The sequence below is a fragment of the Pyrus communis genome, chromosome 10 (genome assembly GCF_041283825.1).
Source record: "Pyrus communis isolate YQ-2024b chromosome 10, ASM4128382v1, whole genome shotgun sequence".
Lineage (NCBI taxonomy): Eukaryota > Viridiplantae > Streptophyta > Magnoliopsida > Rosales > Rosaceae > Pyrus > Pyrus communis.
The window spans coordinates 17,422,828-17,439,940 of NC_142574.1; the positions used below are offsets into that span (position 1 = coordinate 17,422,828).

Genomic DNA, 17,113 nt, shown 5'->3' on the forward strand with positions numbered 1-17,113 from the left:
ATTGCAAAATTCCAGAGCAAGGTTTGGAGGAATGAGCATAGCCCAATGAACAATAACAAACGAAGACTACTTTACGAGATATTGCAAAAAAGCCCCAAACTAAAACACCAAATCAAAGTCCAAATAATCAATACAAACCCAAAACTTGCAAACCCAGAAGCATCGAGGCCCTTAGAGATAGCTCAAGTGATACGGGTGGATGGAGACATAGATGTCATTACGAATTTAAATTTAAGACATTTTGCAATCATCATACTGTGTCGCATCTTCACAATACAGATACAGACATACAGTAACGGCCATATCGCGAGATCAAGAGTTTCATTCCCTTCCATTGTATCCAAGAAAAAGGCCATAATGGTTGTCAAAACTCCGTCATCAACACAGAAATTTCACCGGCACTGTTCGTCAGCTGCCAAAAAACAAAAAAACCCAAAAACAAAAGTGAATTTAACAACCCAAGATTGAACTTCCCTAAATGTCACTTGTCCTTGTGTCTTCCATGTTCCATAGATTCTAGTGTTTGAAGCCGAAACCTAGCAAAACGACCAACTTCCTCAAATGAAACGGTACAGCACAAAACTTATAAATTTGGGCCCCTTAGGGTTCAGCCCAATTACAAGAACTGGCGCTAATTACGGCTTTGATTGAGTTTATAAGGCGTTGAGTCAAAACCAGAAACTCGGATTCCCGTCATACAGTGTCAGTCCAACCGCAGACAAACTTTCCAGCTAATGACAAAAAACTGTCAGATGATGTCCTCATTAGCAGTCAGACACTGAGCTTGCGGACCCACTGGTATGGGGACAAGACTGAAATGATGAAGTGTTGATCAGGCGCCCGCCACGCGATGCTTTGCATGCGGCGTGTCTAGTCGCCGGACGGTGGCCCAGTCAATGATGATCTCGATATAAACATTTGGAAGAAGGATAAGGAACAAGAAACTAAGCCTCCTGAGCAAATTATACGGACTGTTAAAATTTGATTTAACGATTATAATTATTATAATTTTTAGAGGAGTTTTTTGTTTATAGTCATTGAATTAAATTTCAAAATCTCAGATCCTTTGCTCAAGAGGCTCAACCTCCTAAGTTCAGAAAGGGATCCAGTTCTGAAGGATAAGGTAACAATGTTAGCAAAAATGCGATACAGCAGATGGTACAACCCCGTGAACATAGATCCTCTCTAGATATGTGCAACCAAAACCCAGGGATCAATAGATCCGGGTCATTGAAATTTGATCCAACGGTTACAAATAGAAGGTTCCTCTAAAAGTTAGTGGTAATTTCATCTTTTATTTGATAGTAATTGTATAATAAGGCAAGAAAGACAATTTATATTTGAAATTTAAGTTGGGTGTAGAATGAGGTTATATGAGTTCAATAAAATTGATCTTGATGAATTAAGAGGTACTTGTCGATTTCTCTTCGAACTTGATAGGAGTTGCTAATTCCATTGAACTTTAATTTTAGCTCCTTACCCCCTTGAATTTTAATGGGTAAAATACAAAAAACTACCTCAACTATTAGGGTCACGACAGTTTCATATCTCATCCTTTAAAATTGACAATGTCATACCGTATCTTAAGAATTTGTGACAATGTCATACTTCCGTCAATTTTTCTGTTAAGTGCTGACGTGGCAAGAGACTGGGACCACTTTCTATTAAAAAATTATTAAAAACTAAAAAAAAAAAGTTAATATTTTTTAAATATTAAAATAATAAATAAAAGTAAAATTTAAAATTTAAAAAAATTAAAAAAAAAAAAAAAAAACCTTAGTCGTCCCTTCCCTCCCCCTCTCTCTCTTCCCCATCTTCATCTTTTTCTGCTTAATCTTTAACACAAAAAAATAAAAAATTGAAAACCCAACCCCACCCGCCCCCATGAGAAGGAGGAAGAACCGAAGAAGAAGAAGAAGAAGAAGAAGAAGAAGAAGAAGAAGAAGAAGAAGAAGAAGAGGAGGAGGAAAGAAAAACTCTCTTCCCCATCTTCATCTTTTTCTGCTTAATCTTTAACACAAAAAAATAAAAAATTGAAAACCCAACCCCACCCGCCCCCATGAGAAGGAGGAAGAACCGAGGAAAGAAAAAAAAAATTTGAAAACCCAACCTCACCCGCGCCCCCCCCCCCCCCAGGAGAAGGAGGAAGAACCGAAGAAGAAGAAGGAAGAGGAGGAAATAAAAAAAATAAAAAAATAAAAAAATAAACCAGAAGAAGGAAGAAGAAGGAGAAGGAGGAGAAGAAGGAGAAGAAGGAGAGGGGAAAGGGGATAGGAAATTTTTTTGTTTTGTTTTTTTTTTGTTATTTTTTTAATATTTAATTATTTTTTAATCTAGCTGGATTCATGAGTGGTCCTTATCTCTTGCCACGTCAGCACTTAACAAAAAAACTAACAGAAAAATTGATGGAGGTATAACATTGTCACAAATTCGTAAGATGCGGTATAACATTGTCAATTTTAAAAGATGAGGTATGAAATTGTCGTGACCCCAATAGTTGAGGTAGTTTTTTATACTTTACCCAATTTTAATAGTTAACCAATGTCTCCTATGACGTTAGATTGGAATTTTCCATCTAATTTTATATCCATTTTAGTCACATGGTAAATGTCACATCCCAATCCGGGACGGATCATTTCCCGGGCCCGCTCTACCACCGTAGCATGATATTGTCCGCTTTGGGCTTACCATTACCTCACGGTTTTGTTTTTGGGACATTCCACATCGCCCAGGGAGTGATCCTTATAGGTATATTATCATCCCTACCTAGCACGAGGCCTCTTGGGAGCTCATTGGCTTCGGCATCCGTAGGAACTCTAAAGTTAAGCGAGAAGGGGGCTAGAGCAATCCCATAATGGGTGACCTACTGGGAAGTTGCTCGTGAGTTCCCAAAAACAAAACCGTGAGGGAATGGTAAGCCCAAAATGGACAATATCATGCTACGGTGGTGGAGCGGGCCTGGGAAGTGATCCGTCCTGGGCCAGGATGTGACAATAAATATTTGAGGGCAATAAAGTAACTTAATCTCTAATGTGGATATCAAATTGTTTTTTTTTTTTTTTTCCTCTTCTGCTAGTTCACTCTGTATACTTACTGTTTGAACTAGCCATGAGAGTCCAATTAACAGTTGCAAAGTATTGGCTCTACGTGCAATTTAACAAAACAAAATTACATGTTCACCTTTATACGGTTGCCATGTATTGTCCACATGACCAAGATTGATGAAAAATTGGCTAAAAATTTCAAAACTAACGCTAGAGGAAAATTAGTTATTTATAAAAATTTAAGGATACTCAGTTAAATTTAAAGTTTAGAGAGAATTGACAACTTTATAAAAGTTGAGAGAAAATCGGCAAATATATCTTTAATTAAAAGAAAGAAAACTAGAATAAAATGAAAAGGAAAAGGAAGATCATTTAGTTGTCGGTGATTATTTGGAATTAATTGACTGATGTGTCATTAACTTAAATTATAACTAGCCATGAGAGCCCAATTAACAGTTGCAAAGTATTGGCTCTACGTGCAATTTAACAAAACAAAATTACATGTTCACCTTTATATGGTTGCCATGTATTGTCCATATGATCAAGATGGATGAAAAATTGGCTAAAAAATTCAAAACTAACGCTAGAGGAAAATTAGTTATTTATAAAAATTTAAGGATGCTCAGTTAAATTTAAAGTTTAGAGAGAATTGACAACTTTATAAAAGTTGAGAGAAAATCAGCAAATATATCTTTAATTAAAAGAAAGAAAACTAGAATAAAATGAAAAGGAAAGGGAAGATCATTTGGTTGTCGGTGATTATTTGGAATTAATTGACTGATGTGTCATTAACTTAAATTATGTTCTGCTGTATTTGATGTTCCTAAAAAGTTCTAAACCAAAGTCTTACAACTTTCTTTGGAAGAAAAAAAAGGTTTTACGACTCTCATTTCAACATGCAAGTTAGGAGACGGGAAATTCTAAGAGGATCACATACATGTGCATGGCTAGGTTGATAGCTTTATAAAGGGAAAATGATTTCAAATAACCTTATTAACAAACAAAATTAGGTAACTAAATGATTTCAACTATGTCTATGCATTATTGCGTTTCGATTTTTACTGATTATCCTTCGTAGCATTTAACTATTTAACTCATTAACATTATTGTTCTATGAAAAAAAAAATAGCTAAGTAAATGACCTTGACTACATTAATCGACTTTCTAAACCTGGGCATTATTTGTGAAATATGGTAATAAATTTGCCACTGGAAATCTCCCGTCAATTGTTACTACATTCCAAAATGAGTTGGAATCTTTTTTAATTTTTTTTTATTTTGTATCATAATCATGTCTTGGATATCCTCTGTAAGTTCTCATGCTTGTTAATTAAAAATATTCTATAAGTTTTTGTTGATCCTAAAAATTATAATTTCTACATGGTCCGCAGACCGAGGAATTATTGAGCTAATTACGTACTTGTTGTGAATGCGAGCATGCTAGCTCACGACCAAGGTTGATCAGGGAAGTAAAGTAGTTGCGGTGGTGGTGTCGAACGCGTTACTGACTTCTGCACTTAGCGACTACTGCCGAGGAAGGAATGCCTCTTGGCCTAGGGTTCTAGAACTCGAAGATAAGGTTACTTAATTCAATGCGAAGTTCAAGATCTACACCACGGTCCGATAGCTTCAACTATATATGTGAGAATATAAGTAAGCTGGATTGGTATCAGACTGTAAGGTCAAATATACTCAAAGGAGATGAGTGTTTTTATGGTAAACGTCATTCGCCGACTTGAATGCCAAACCCTGAAATGTACTTACGAGCCGATCATAGAAAACCTCACTTCACTAAGAAACTAATGAAGTGACATCTTTCGAAGAAAGAATAAAAAACTTTTTGTCGGCTAAGATTTAGATAGATGGTTACCTTAACTAGAAGTAGTGCTATTCAACCGAACTAAAGGTACTTCTAGGCCGATTAGTTTCACGACTACAATGATGTTTAGCCAAACGAATGTGGTGCTGGTTTGCTAACTCAATGATGTTCAACCAAACTGAATATGTGATAACATAGGGGTTAGGATAATTAGTATTTTTTGTCGCAGGGTTGTGAGAAGGTTTCACATAGAGTGAAGCTTCCGTAGAATGAGGTTTCTCGTAGAGATTTTTTTAGTTTTTTGTTGAGTTGAAAGGGCTTTCTATGTTGCAAAACAATTTCTATTTATAGGGGTGAATTTTGTGATGGCCAAGTCTGTTGAGTTGTAAGATTCTAATAATATTCCAATTCCTTGGCATGTTCTTTGAATATATTCGAAATTATTCTCACTCGAAACTCTATCATCTTTTCTTGCGTCTTTGACTAGGACTCAGAGCCTAAATTGATTATGCAATTGATTCAACCTTTATCCAGAAACCAATCCTGATTATTAATATTTCTCTCATCCAACAACTTAGAGTATATGGACCAACTGCGTACAAAATTGGGTTCAAATAGTTTCAAAAGTCTTAAACCATTTAGTTAGTGGTGCAAATAAAGACCAACACTTTGACGGGAAAAAGAAAGCAAAAAAAAAAAAAATTAGAGACCAACACAGAAGAATTTTTTAATTTTATCATCCTTGAAAGCAAATTTACTTAATTTTTCATGGCACCATGTGGGAAAATAACTAAGAATAATAGAAGACGCACAAGAATATGGGACACATAATAGTTGGTATGAAATAACATTTGCATGACAAATTAAAACTAAAATTCCCTTAACAAATTTCAATAATCTTTACTTTTCTTTATACTCCTACTGTATTTAAATAATCTAAAACATAAGGAAAAATAATAATTAGATTCCATATGGAATATTCTACATGAGTAGGTACAGTAGGTATCTCTCCCAATTACCATGTATGGATCATACAAAATAGATGAGTCCCTACTCAATCATTTGCCCCATACCATTAAAAATAATTAAATATAAGTTTTGAGAACGACTACAATACATATATGTACAAACGATAATATCGACGCTAAGAGAGTGGAGGAATGAACTAAGCCTAACAATGTCATACTAATTTGGTTCAACTTCGTCTTGACGAGAATCAAACTTAAGACATCTCCCTTATAAGTAAAAAAGAATACTACAAGACCGTAGTACGAAGTGGTAATACATGTATTGTATAAATATTATCAATTACATATAATTAATGTCTTAATTGTATAATTATTATCTATCCGTGATTATATTAAAGGAAAACTAATGAAAATAATTTGAAAACTTTGAATTTTAACGATAATGACAAAATAAAAGGTAAAGTGAATAGTACCATGATTGACTTTTTAGTGTAAAAATGTGGTTTTTTTGTTAAAGTGAACAGTACTGCGGGCTTTTCGTTAAAACTTCCTTATATTAAATGTATGTAAGTCTATTGTATTTATAAAAATATTAATTAAATTAAATTTTACCAAAAAAATGTTCATTTAAGTGAGACGCTTTAAATTCGATTCTCGTAAAAATAAATTTGAATCACATCATTACTAACTTATTATAAATCTAAGTCCATTTTTCTTTCTCTTAATGTAAATACATCTGTGTGACTATGTCTCCCATCAATCCACTTTATAGCTATCAAAACTATTTGACCCCAAGTAGTCGATTTTACCCTAAAAATGTGATAGGACTCGTGCAGACCATACGCATATCATGATCATGATCACCACCTAATGCAACGATCATTATTCAACATCATAACCACATGAAAAGTAAAAAGAAATGAAACTATAGATCCCCACAACTCAGAGTTAAATTCGCTCGAATTGAGGAGTAAAGATGGGAATAGGAACCCCAAAAATTGACGGATTTAATACCTTTATCTTTATATTCTTTTTATCCTTCAGATTAAGCTGACAAAACGGCACCGCTTTAAGCAACCTAAGTTAAATTAAGGACCCTACGCCGTCGTTTTCGTAGCAAAGATTTCAAAATGCAATGTCGATTCTCTTGTTTCGAGGCCCCGCGCAGTAAATGGGCTGACTCGTCTACGACAAAATTATCCACTCACACTCCCGCCATTAAAATAACTAACAAAATTACTACAACGGGAAAATGATTAATTAATTAGAATTCCAGATTAATTATTCAAAACAAAGAAAAGAATAATAATCTCATTTATAACACTCCCCTCCTCTCGTCTGTCGGTCACACACAGTTGTTCCACTTCACTCTCACTCTCTCTGCCCCCTTCCAATGGCCTCCAATCCTCTCCTCCCCCTCCTCTTGCTTCTCACATTATTCAAATTCTCAGCCCAAATCGCGCCGCAGGCCGCCGATCAAACCCTCAAGACCTTCATTTTCCGCGTCGACCGCCACTCCAAGCCCTCGATTTTCCCCACCCACTACCACTGGTACGCCTCCGAATTCGCCGACCCGCCCCAGATCCTCCACGTCTACGACACCGTTTTCCACGGCTTCGCCGCCTCTCTCACTCCCGACCAGGTCTCCGCCATCTCCGACCACCCTTCGGTGCTTGCTGTGATCCAGGACCGCCGCCGGAGTCTCCACACCACTCGATCCCCACAATTTTTGGGGCTCAGGAACCAGAGGGGGCTGTGGTCGGAATCGGACTATGGCTCCGACGTCATTGTCGGAGTATTTGACACCGGCGTCTGGCCGGAGCGTCGGAGTTTCACGGATAAGAATCTTGGGGCGATTCCGAGGCGGTGGAAGGGGGTTTGCGAGACAGGAACTAAATTCGCGAAGAGTAACTGCAACAGGAAACTGATCGGAGCTCGATTCTTCATCAAGGGCCACGAGGCGGCGGCCAATGCCGGAGGTCCGATATCACCGATCAACGACACGGTGGAGTACCGGTCGCCGAGAGATGCGGATGGTCATGGGACCCACACCGCCTCCACGGCGATCGGCCGGTACGCGTTCGAGGCGAGCATGTCGGGTTACGCCGCCGGAATAGCGAAAGGAGTCGCTCCAAAAGCTCGGTTGGCGGTTTATAAGGTATGCTGGAAGGATTCTGGTTGCTTCGACTCCGATATATTGGCTGCCTTTGACGCTGCCGTTAATGACGGCGTTGATGTCATTTCTATTTCAATCGGAGGCGGCGACGGTGTTTCTGCTCCGTATTATCTCGATCCGATTGCGATTGGTTCGTACGGAGCGGTTTCGCACGGAGTGTTCGTGTCTTCCTCGGCCGGCAACGACGGTCCAAACGGCATGTCGGTGACTAATCTCGCGCCTTGGCTTACTACGGTGGGCGCGGGAACCATCGATCGGAATTTCCCGGCGGTTGTGATTTTAGGCAACGGCCGGAGACTAAGCGGTGTGTCGTTGTACTCCGGATTACCTCTCAAAGGCAAGATGTACCCTGTCGTTTATCCTGGGAAATCAAGCATGCTCTCTGCTTCGCTGTGCATGGAGAACACCCTGGACCCGCGCCAGGTCAGGGGCAAAATTGTAATATGCGACCGCGGGAGCAGTCCTCGAGCGGCCAAAGGCTTAGTCGTGAAGAAAGCCGGCGGTGTTGGAATGATCCTCGCTAACGGAATTTCTAACGGCGAGGGTCTCGTCGGCGACGCACATATCCTGGCCACTTGCGCCGTCGGGGCGGACGAGGGTGACGCAATAAAGGCCTACGTGGCCTCCACCAAGACCCCCATGGCGACGCTCGATTTCCAAGGGACTGTGATTGGAATCAAACCGGCTCCGGTTGTGGCTTCGTTCTCGGGTCGTGGGCCGAACGGGCTGAACCCGGAAATTCTGAAGCCAGACCTGATCGCCCCGGGAGTCAACATCTTGGCCGCTTGGACAGACTCCGTGGGACCCACCGGTCTGGACACTGACAAGAGGAAAACGGAGTTTAACATTTTGTCCGGGACTTCGATGGCCGCTCCGCACGTGAGCGGAGCTGCGGCTTTGCTGAAGTCGGCTCACCGGGATTGGAGCCCAGCCGCCATAAGATCCGCCATGATGACGACGGCGAGCGTGACTGATAACAGAAATCAGACCATGACTGATGAGGCAACCGGAAAGCCCTCCACGCCTTATGATTTGGGGGCGGGTCATTTGAATTTGGGCCGGGCTATGGATCCTGGGCTTATTTATGACATCACCAATGATGATTACGTTCGGTTTCTTTGTGGAGTTGGGTATGGGCCAAGAGTGATTCAGGTCATCACTCGGGTCCAACCCAAATGTCCGGTGAAGAAGCCTGCGCCGGAAAATCTCAATTACCCGTCCATTGGCGCGGTGTTTTCCAGGGCGGGTAAGTCGAGTAAGATGTTTATTCGGACCGTGACGAATGTGGGGCAACCCAATGCGGTGTACGGGTCTAGGATTGAGGCCCCAAAAGGGGTGACAGTGTCAGTGAAGCCGTCGAGGCTGGTGTTTAGTGGGGCGGTAAAGAAGCGGAGCTTTGTAGTGACGGTCGCGGTGGATAGGAGGAATGTGGTGTTTGGTCAGTCAGGTGCGGCGTTCGGGTCGCTTTACTGGAGCGACGGGAAGCACGTGGTTCGGAGCCCCATTGTAGTGACACAAATGGATCCCTTGTAAAAATGATGGGGGATTTTGATGGTTTGTAACTTGTAGTGATAGGTGGTACAACTACAAGTTGTTGGTACGTGTAGGGGAGAGGGGGTTTTTACTTTGTGTTGTGTTTTACTAAAGCAAACTACTACTATAGCGGTATAGGCTATGGCCCAACGACAGAGCTTCTTCTGAGGGCTGGTGTAACGTGAAAATTTCTTTTTTTATTGTTTGTTTATTTTTCCTTTTAAATTATATAAAATCTCAAGTTTCTAATTTTTTTTTTTTTTAATACAAGCCATATTTTTATGGCTTATTTTTAGCTATGTCTTGAAACTTGATTTAATCTCACTTTAGTCTCGGTAATTCAAAAGTTACCATTTTATTATCTGAAATTTAAAATTTGCTCCATTCGTACTTGGAACTCGACTTTGATCTCATTTTGCTTCCTGAAATTCAAAAGTCGTCTCTATAAATTTCAAAATTCACTTCAAATTACCTTAAATATGTTAAATTCTAATGTGGGTTTGATTTGAGTGCATCAGACTAATCAATTTCTTTTTTAGTTTTTTCATCTCTTTAATTTCTTTTAAACGTAATATTTTCTTATTGTTGAATGTGAACTTATAATGGAGATTTATAATCAAATTTATTGTAGATATGGCATAGTCTTATTATGTGTTGGGCCTCACATATGTTTGAGGAGACGACTTATGAATTTCAGAGAAAAAAGAGTCACAAGTCAAAGTGGAATAAATTTTGAGTTTCAGAAAGTAAAATTGTGACTTTTGAGTTTCAGAAGATAAAGTGAGATTACAATTAAATGCTAAGAGCGTAGCTAAAAATAAGTACTTTTTATTTTAAACTACACTAAAAAGAAGGATTAAGGGTTTGAACCCGAGATTTTGTGGATTGAAATAGAAGACCTAGCTGGTGCAATCTGCCACTGGCAAATATTAAGTTTGTTTGAACGTCATGCAAACGGTCAAACATTTCGAATGGAAAAAGATGGTTTTATCCACTAGACTGGAAGGTGATTCTAATATTCTTTCCAGTGTAAGTTTAGCAATATTTTATCATTTTATTTGAATAATGAATCAATGTGGACATGGAATCTCTATATTTTGTACGTGGATATAAAAACAAGAGCAAGAGGGCAAAATATTTTCATATTTTTAATGAGGGAATCAAAATACTATAATAAATAAAGAATGGTAATTGGTAACGAGTAAGATATGTTTAGATAAGCTAAGATATTCCCACTCCGACCTTAGTATAAATGGTTCCTATGCATCTCATGTTTCCTAAAGGAATTAACTTAGCTCCTTAACGTTAAGGAGGAATTCTCCTTACGATACTTAATGACCGATTTACGATATTTTGTGTTCTTGGTTAAAACCGTTTGTATTAGTATTCATTATGTAAAAATCATCTATGCAAAAATAAAATAAAATATGAGATTGTTTAATTATAGAAACTATATAAAAACATATGAATATATCCAGTAAAAGAGTCTGCATTACTTGAGCTGAACCCTAGAAGGGTGTACTTATCCATCGAGAAAGGATTCAAGGGAATCAAAGTACTGGTTCGATACCAACTTTAAGACCTCTGTTCAACTTTCACTCATATGTTGGAAGTATCTAGGCTTGCCTCCTTAAGAATCAAAAGGAGTTCCTCCATACTTTGTGACTAATTCACGAAATTTCGTATTTATATTTAAAATCGTTCATATAATTAAAAAAATATAAAAATCATCTCTGCAAACAAAAAAAAAAAACAATTAAAAATAAGACCTTTTAATCAATCAACAATAGCACGAGGGGAAACTCTCACCATTTTCAAATCTTGATGTTGTCCCATTGAACCACTCAAATCTTTGTTTCTTTTAAATAACTTAAATCAAATAATCACGGGTCTCTTTTCCTTATTATTATGTAAACTAAGTCAAAGAGCCATCAACGGCCTTTTTTGTGCACTATACAATTAGAAATCTTATTCTACATACAATCATCTGGTATAGAAGCATTCACTTTCCGCTTTCTTGAAAAATATTTTCTGTTCATGTACGAAAAAGAAAAGGAAGATGAAAATAAAAAGGGAGGGCATGTGGAACACGAAGAGATATTTTCAAATCATGTACGAAAGAGAAATGGAAGTTAAAAGATATTTCCGCTTCGTAAAACAAGAAGAGTAGAAGACCTTTGATTTCACAATTTTTCTTAAGCTATAGGCTTTAGAGAGGGCATGTGGACTACAATTGTCAATTGAGATGGTAGAGCATCCTATACTTCAATGATTAATCTTCAACTTTAGCCTAATTTCTGGGACCTATATATGTAACAAGAAGACGACACGAAGGACCACAACAGATCGTATATCAATCCTGTTAGGCTATGATAATCGAGCATGATCAAGGAGGGGGTCCTCTGATAGGACCCTAGCTCAACAAGGAACAAAAGTGTAGACCATGCACAAAAGATTTGTGCCCCATAATTCACCCATATAACTTACTTCATCCTTGTCGGCCATTGATTCGAACCATGCATCAATAATCGGTGGAAAGCTGATAATTGGCATAAGACGCGGAACATTTATAGTACGTTTGGGGTGAAAAGTAGCATTTTTAATCCAATAATGTAACACTACAACATTTTTTAGATTGTACGGCTTGAGTTTTAGGGCATGCTTAGTATGCATGTCGTAAAAAATGTTATTTTCGGGGTGCTATAAATACACGTGTGAGTGATGAAAAATTAGGAAGAAAGCCGTAAATTAACAAGCTAATACGATGTTTGACAAACATCGTATAAGGTATGCATTACGGCACTCATTGGATGCCTTAAAAACAGTTTTACAGTGTGGTCTTTGTGATTACTCACGACTTCACGTGTACGTCATAATGAGCTTTCATTATATACGTCACGGTTTTTTGTTGCTTTGAGGCTGCACGTCGTACATGATATAAGACAATGTTTTCAGTGCACTGTAAATTGATGCATGTTGTGTGAAGAGAAATTTACGCATGATACTGTGTTATTGGATCAGAACATCATATGATGATAAACCCGTTTTATAAAAGTTATTCTTGTTGGGGTGTGAGCCTTTTTGGTCAGGATATATGGTGTTAGAGTGTGCAAACGGTAGTTTACTTATGAGAGAAGTTTTGTAAATCGGGGTGAATTAGAGCACATCAAAGCCAATTCCTGATTCATTGTCCGAGTTACACTCCAAAAAAGTCACAAGGCATTTAAGTTGCAGTTGTATTTTATGAATAACCAAGGTCTAGGGTTTTTGCTTTGTGTTCATGTTTTGGGCTCAACCTATGGGTTGAGTTTTTTGCTCTGGGTCCATAGTTTAGTTTACTTTAATTACAATAGGGTCTCTGTTTATATTGTGTATTGTATGTTTCGTTGGTAATGAATTTCGCCTTGTCAAAAGAAAAATAAAAAAATTGTACAAAGCAGCGTTGAATCCACTTTTGTTTGTTGCCATGACTGAATAATCTTTTGCCACGATCAAAATTATTAAAGCATTTAATTTACTCTTTACTTTTTCTTTTTATGGGCACAAAATATTGCTTCGATTCGTGCTTTCCCGTGCCATTCTCTACTTTGATGACATCCAAAGTCATCTTTGAAGTGAATTCAAAGCAATTTTTAGTTGAATCCTTCTGAGCACAGAAAATGAAATAATCAAAACAAAAACAGATAAAATAATTTTCAATAAATGGAAAAGTGAGAATACACACACACGCACACATTTAAATTAAATGTTTTGATGGTTAAATTCATCAAATAATAATAAATAAACTATAAATGGATAAAAGAAGAAGATGTTTGGAAACTTATTAGTTCAATTGTGAAAGGCTTTTATTTTTTATTTTTTATTTTTTTTTATCACAAATGATCTTTGGAATTGACTGTGACGACCCGTCCCGAATTAATATATATTTTATCCTCGAATGTGTGGAAATGACGAGTATACCCTTGAGTCGTAGTGAAGTGGATGTACGTTTATAGTTTTAAACTATTTTTTAGCGGACGTGAGTAAATCATACTCGATGTCACGAGAGTGTTGACGCGATTTAGGACCAAGTTGGGTTTGTAATGAAAATGTTACGAATAAATGATCATGTAATCAGGCTAAAGAAATGGACCAATCATCATACCTCCTACTTTCTTGGGTCTAATTAGAATTGTGGGTTTGTTTTGAGTTAAATTGCTAGCCCTAAACCTTATGGCCCAATCAGGGCCCTACTCTTCTATTTTTGCCCAATCCGGACACACACACACATACACGTGCCAACCTCCTTCATCTTCTCCGTCTTTCTTGAACTCTCTCTTTCGTCCGTACAATCCAAGCCTTCAACTTTCAAACATCATCCAAACTTCATCGATCGAGCTTGAGCTTTGCACCAATGTGTTTTTGGTGACTTCACGAACCCATCCGTACCATTGGATCAAAGAACGGATCACGGGAACCCAAGAACCTAAGAGCTCCGGCGTGGTGCTCTGTTGCTCCGTCGTGATCGTGATTATTTCACGGAGTTTTAAAGCTTAAGGGAGTCTTAAAATTACTCCATAGAGACCTGGGAACAATTTTTGGGAAGATTTGGACGTCGAGATAGGTCAATTCCACGAGTTGCAGAATTAGCAATATCGAAGGATTTTCCGGCCACTTTTCGTCGGTTTTAGGACCTCTAAGAGGTAAGATCATGTTCTTCTAGTTCAGGGTTTCAAATTGATATAAAATTTGTGGAATTTGGTTGAAAAACGAAGAAGATATTGAAGTTTTATGATTTTCCAGTTTCCGGTGACGCAACAATGGCCAACGCCGGATTTCCAACGAATCATCGGAGAAGGAAGGAGAATATTCCGTCAACTTTGACGGAATATACTAACGGCGTTAGGTAAAAGTTAACAACATATGCTACTATTTAACGGAATATTCCCTAACGGCATTAAATATTCCGTCTGTGTGCTAGGCACGTGCCTGCGCGTGTGGCCGTGCCTTGGCCGGTGCGTGAAGGCGTGTGGGATATCGGAAAATTATTCTAAAAATATGGGGATGCTCATGGTGTTGAGTAGGCCACAATGGTATATTCAAACACCTCAATTGAACAACGTATAAGAAGTTATTGCACGGTTTTGATTATGTGCTTAGAATTAACGTTAAAATAGTTGTTTCACATATAGGTGAGACGTTTCCGGAGGACGAGCACAGCCAGGTGAGACTTGGGGGTTACAACCCTGCTATATGCCAGTGAGTAAGCTTTTGGTTATATATATATATATACATATATATATATATTATGCGTTTCCCAGAAACTGTTTTAAATGGAATTTCATTTGAAATGCCATGTCATATTTGCTTTACATTTTAGCATATGCATTAGTATAGCTTTGCACAATATTGCATGATGCTGCGAAGACCCAGGTAAGTCAGGTGAATGTATATTGACGGTATGGTTGCATGGTAGTTGTTTATGAGTTGATGCATGTAGAGCTCATTGTCCTGCACCCCGATGTTAGTGCTCCGCCCTTGGCCAGGGCCTAGCCTTCACGTGATCGTTCACCTCCCGCACTACAAGCTCAACTTGGATCCAAGTCAGGTGCCCAAGTCAGGTGCTAGCCTGTCGTACAGACAACATTAGGTAGTTTCGACTCGTAGGTGACTTGTGATTCGTCGCATAGCCTTCACGTGATCATAGCACTTAAGCATACTTATTTACACACAGCCTGTCGTACAGACCACATTAGGTGGTTCCAACTCGTGTGCAGGTTTAGAGCCTTATAGGTCACATTAGGTGACTCCAGCTAACATATCACTTTTATATTGATTTATATCACCTGGATTACATATTTATTGCTGAGATAGTGACATGGCATATACCTGGTTTTCTTTACTCTCAAGCTTGATTTCTATAAATACATACGTATTACTATTTTCTGGGAAACTATACGGGTTTTACAGTGAGGGGTTATTACTTTTAAAAGTGAAAAGGTTTTTAAAAGCTTTGTTTTTACCCACTCACGTTTTCTGTTTTGCGCCCCTCCAGGTTCTAGTTAGACGTTCGTGTTGGTGGCTTACGAGGACTCTACGGCGATTCTGACAGACTCCAAATAATGTAGGGTTTTCTTTCCTATCCTGTATAATTAGTATTTAGCTTGCTAGATTGCACTTAGGTTATCTATGCTCTAATGATGTGTAACCGTGCTTTAAACATCTTCACTCGCACTTATATACTTACCTAGTGTAAATTAGTTAGTTTTGGTTTTTAATTACTCACATTTTCGTATCATTATCACTTCCGCATTGCGCTCATGGCTACGTCACCCTCACGTGACGGCCAACATGCCTCGAGTTAGGTCAGGGTGTGTCATTGACCCATACCATCAAGAAGGTATTTGAAATTGAAAATCGATCAATATAGTTTTTGAAAATAGGTGTCATAAATTAATGTGGTCATTTCATCACAATTCAATAAAAAAAATTTGTTATGTGCTGATGTAGCACATAAATCAGTCCCACAAGTTATTTTTTTCTCCTCACAAATGATCCTTGAAATTGACCCACACCACCAAGATGAGCCCCCATAAGTTTTTTTTTAAAATTTTTAAATTTTTTATTTTTTTATAACAATGTAGTCTTAGTCTTGTAAATAAGCGTCTCAAATTAATATGATTCTTTCGTCACAATTTTATAAAAAAATTTTGCTATGTGTTGGTGTGGCATATAAATGGATCTCATAAGTCTAATTAAATTAAAAATGAATTAGAAATATGTTTCATAATTTAATAATTAGTTAAAAAAATTGTCAACCCAAAAACCCAATCCCTCAATCACCTCCGATCCCAACTCACATTCCTCTACCTCCACCTATGGTAGCCATCATCGTCTCTTCTTTGAAGAAAAAAAATTCTCAAGACACCCATCTTTACACCCTTCACCTGATTGGACCAAGATCGAGACCACCTTTGATGACGACTTATGTGCAATCACCATCCCCATATTTGTGATTGACAACCTCACAACCTTAATCTTGGAGAGCTTGTTGAATGCTATCCCAGTGATCTTGGTGACGCGGAGAACAACGAAGTCTGCCTTGAGATAGTATCATTGTGCAAAACGGTATTTTGACAACTTTTTTAATTAATTACTTAGTTATTAAACCAACATCAACACATAATAAAATTTTTGATGTAATTATGACGGAATGACCACATTGATTTGTGACACCTATTTTAGGAACTAATTGATTGATTTTCAATTTTAAGGATCATCTTGATGGTGTGAGTCAACTTTTCGATTTTCAATTTTAAGGATTATCTTAATGGTGTGAGTCAATTTTAGGGACCAATTGTGATAAAATGCCTTAAATCCTACAAGAACCATTTATGTGTCATATCAGTATATAACAGAAGTTTCTACAAAATTGAAAGAAGCAATTAATTTGTGACACATATTTTCAAGGATTATAATAATCAATTTTTAATTCTAAAAGCTATCTTAAAGGTGTGTGTCATTTCAAGAACTAATTTCTGATAAAACCCTTCTGTGAAATTATGGTCTCTAATATATGTTTCTATTCCGGCCCA

At 37.9% G+C, this 17,113-nt stretch overlaps 1 protein-coding gene across 1 annotated transcript; it reads left to right on the plus strand.

The window, feature by feature from the left end:
- Positions 1 to 7,075: 7,075 nt before the first annotated feature.
- LOC137729777 (subtilisin-like protease SBT1.6) lies at positions 7,076 to 9,788 on the plus strand. The gene has a single exon (XM_068468801.2). The coding sequence runs from the start codon at positions 7,224 to 7,226 to the stop codon at positions 9,537 to 9,539; it is 2,316 nt and encodes a 771-aa protein (XP_068324902.2). The 5' UTR covers positions 7,076 to 7,223; the 3' UTR covers positions 9,540 to 9,788.
- The last annotated feature ends 7,325 nt before the right edge of the window (positions 9,789 to 17,113 follow it).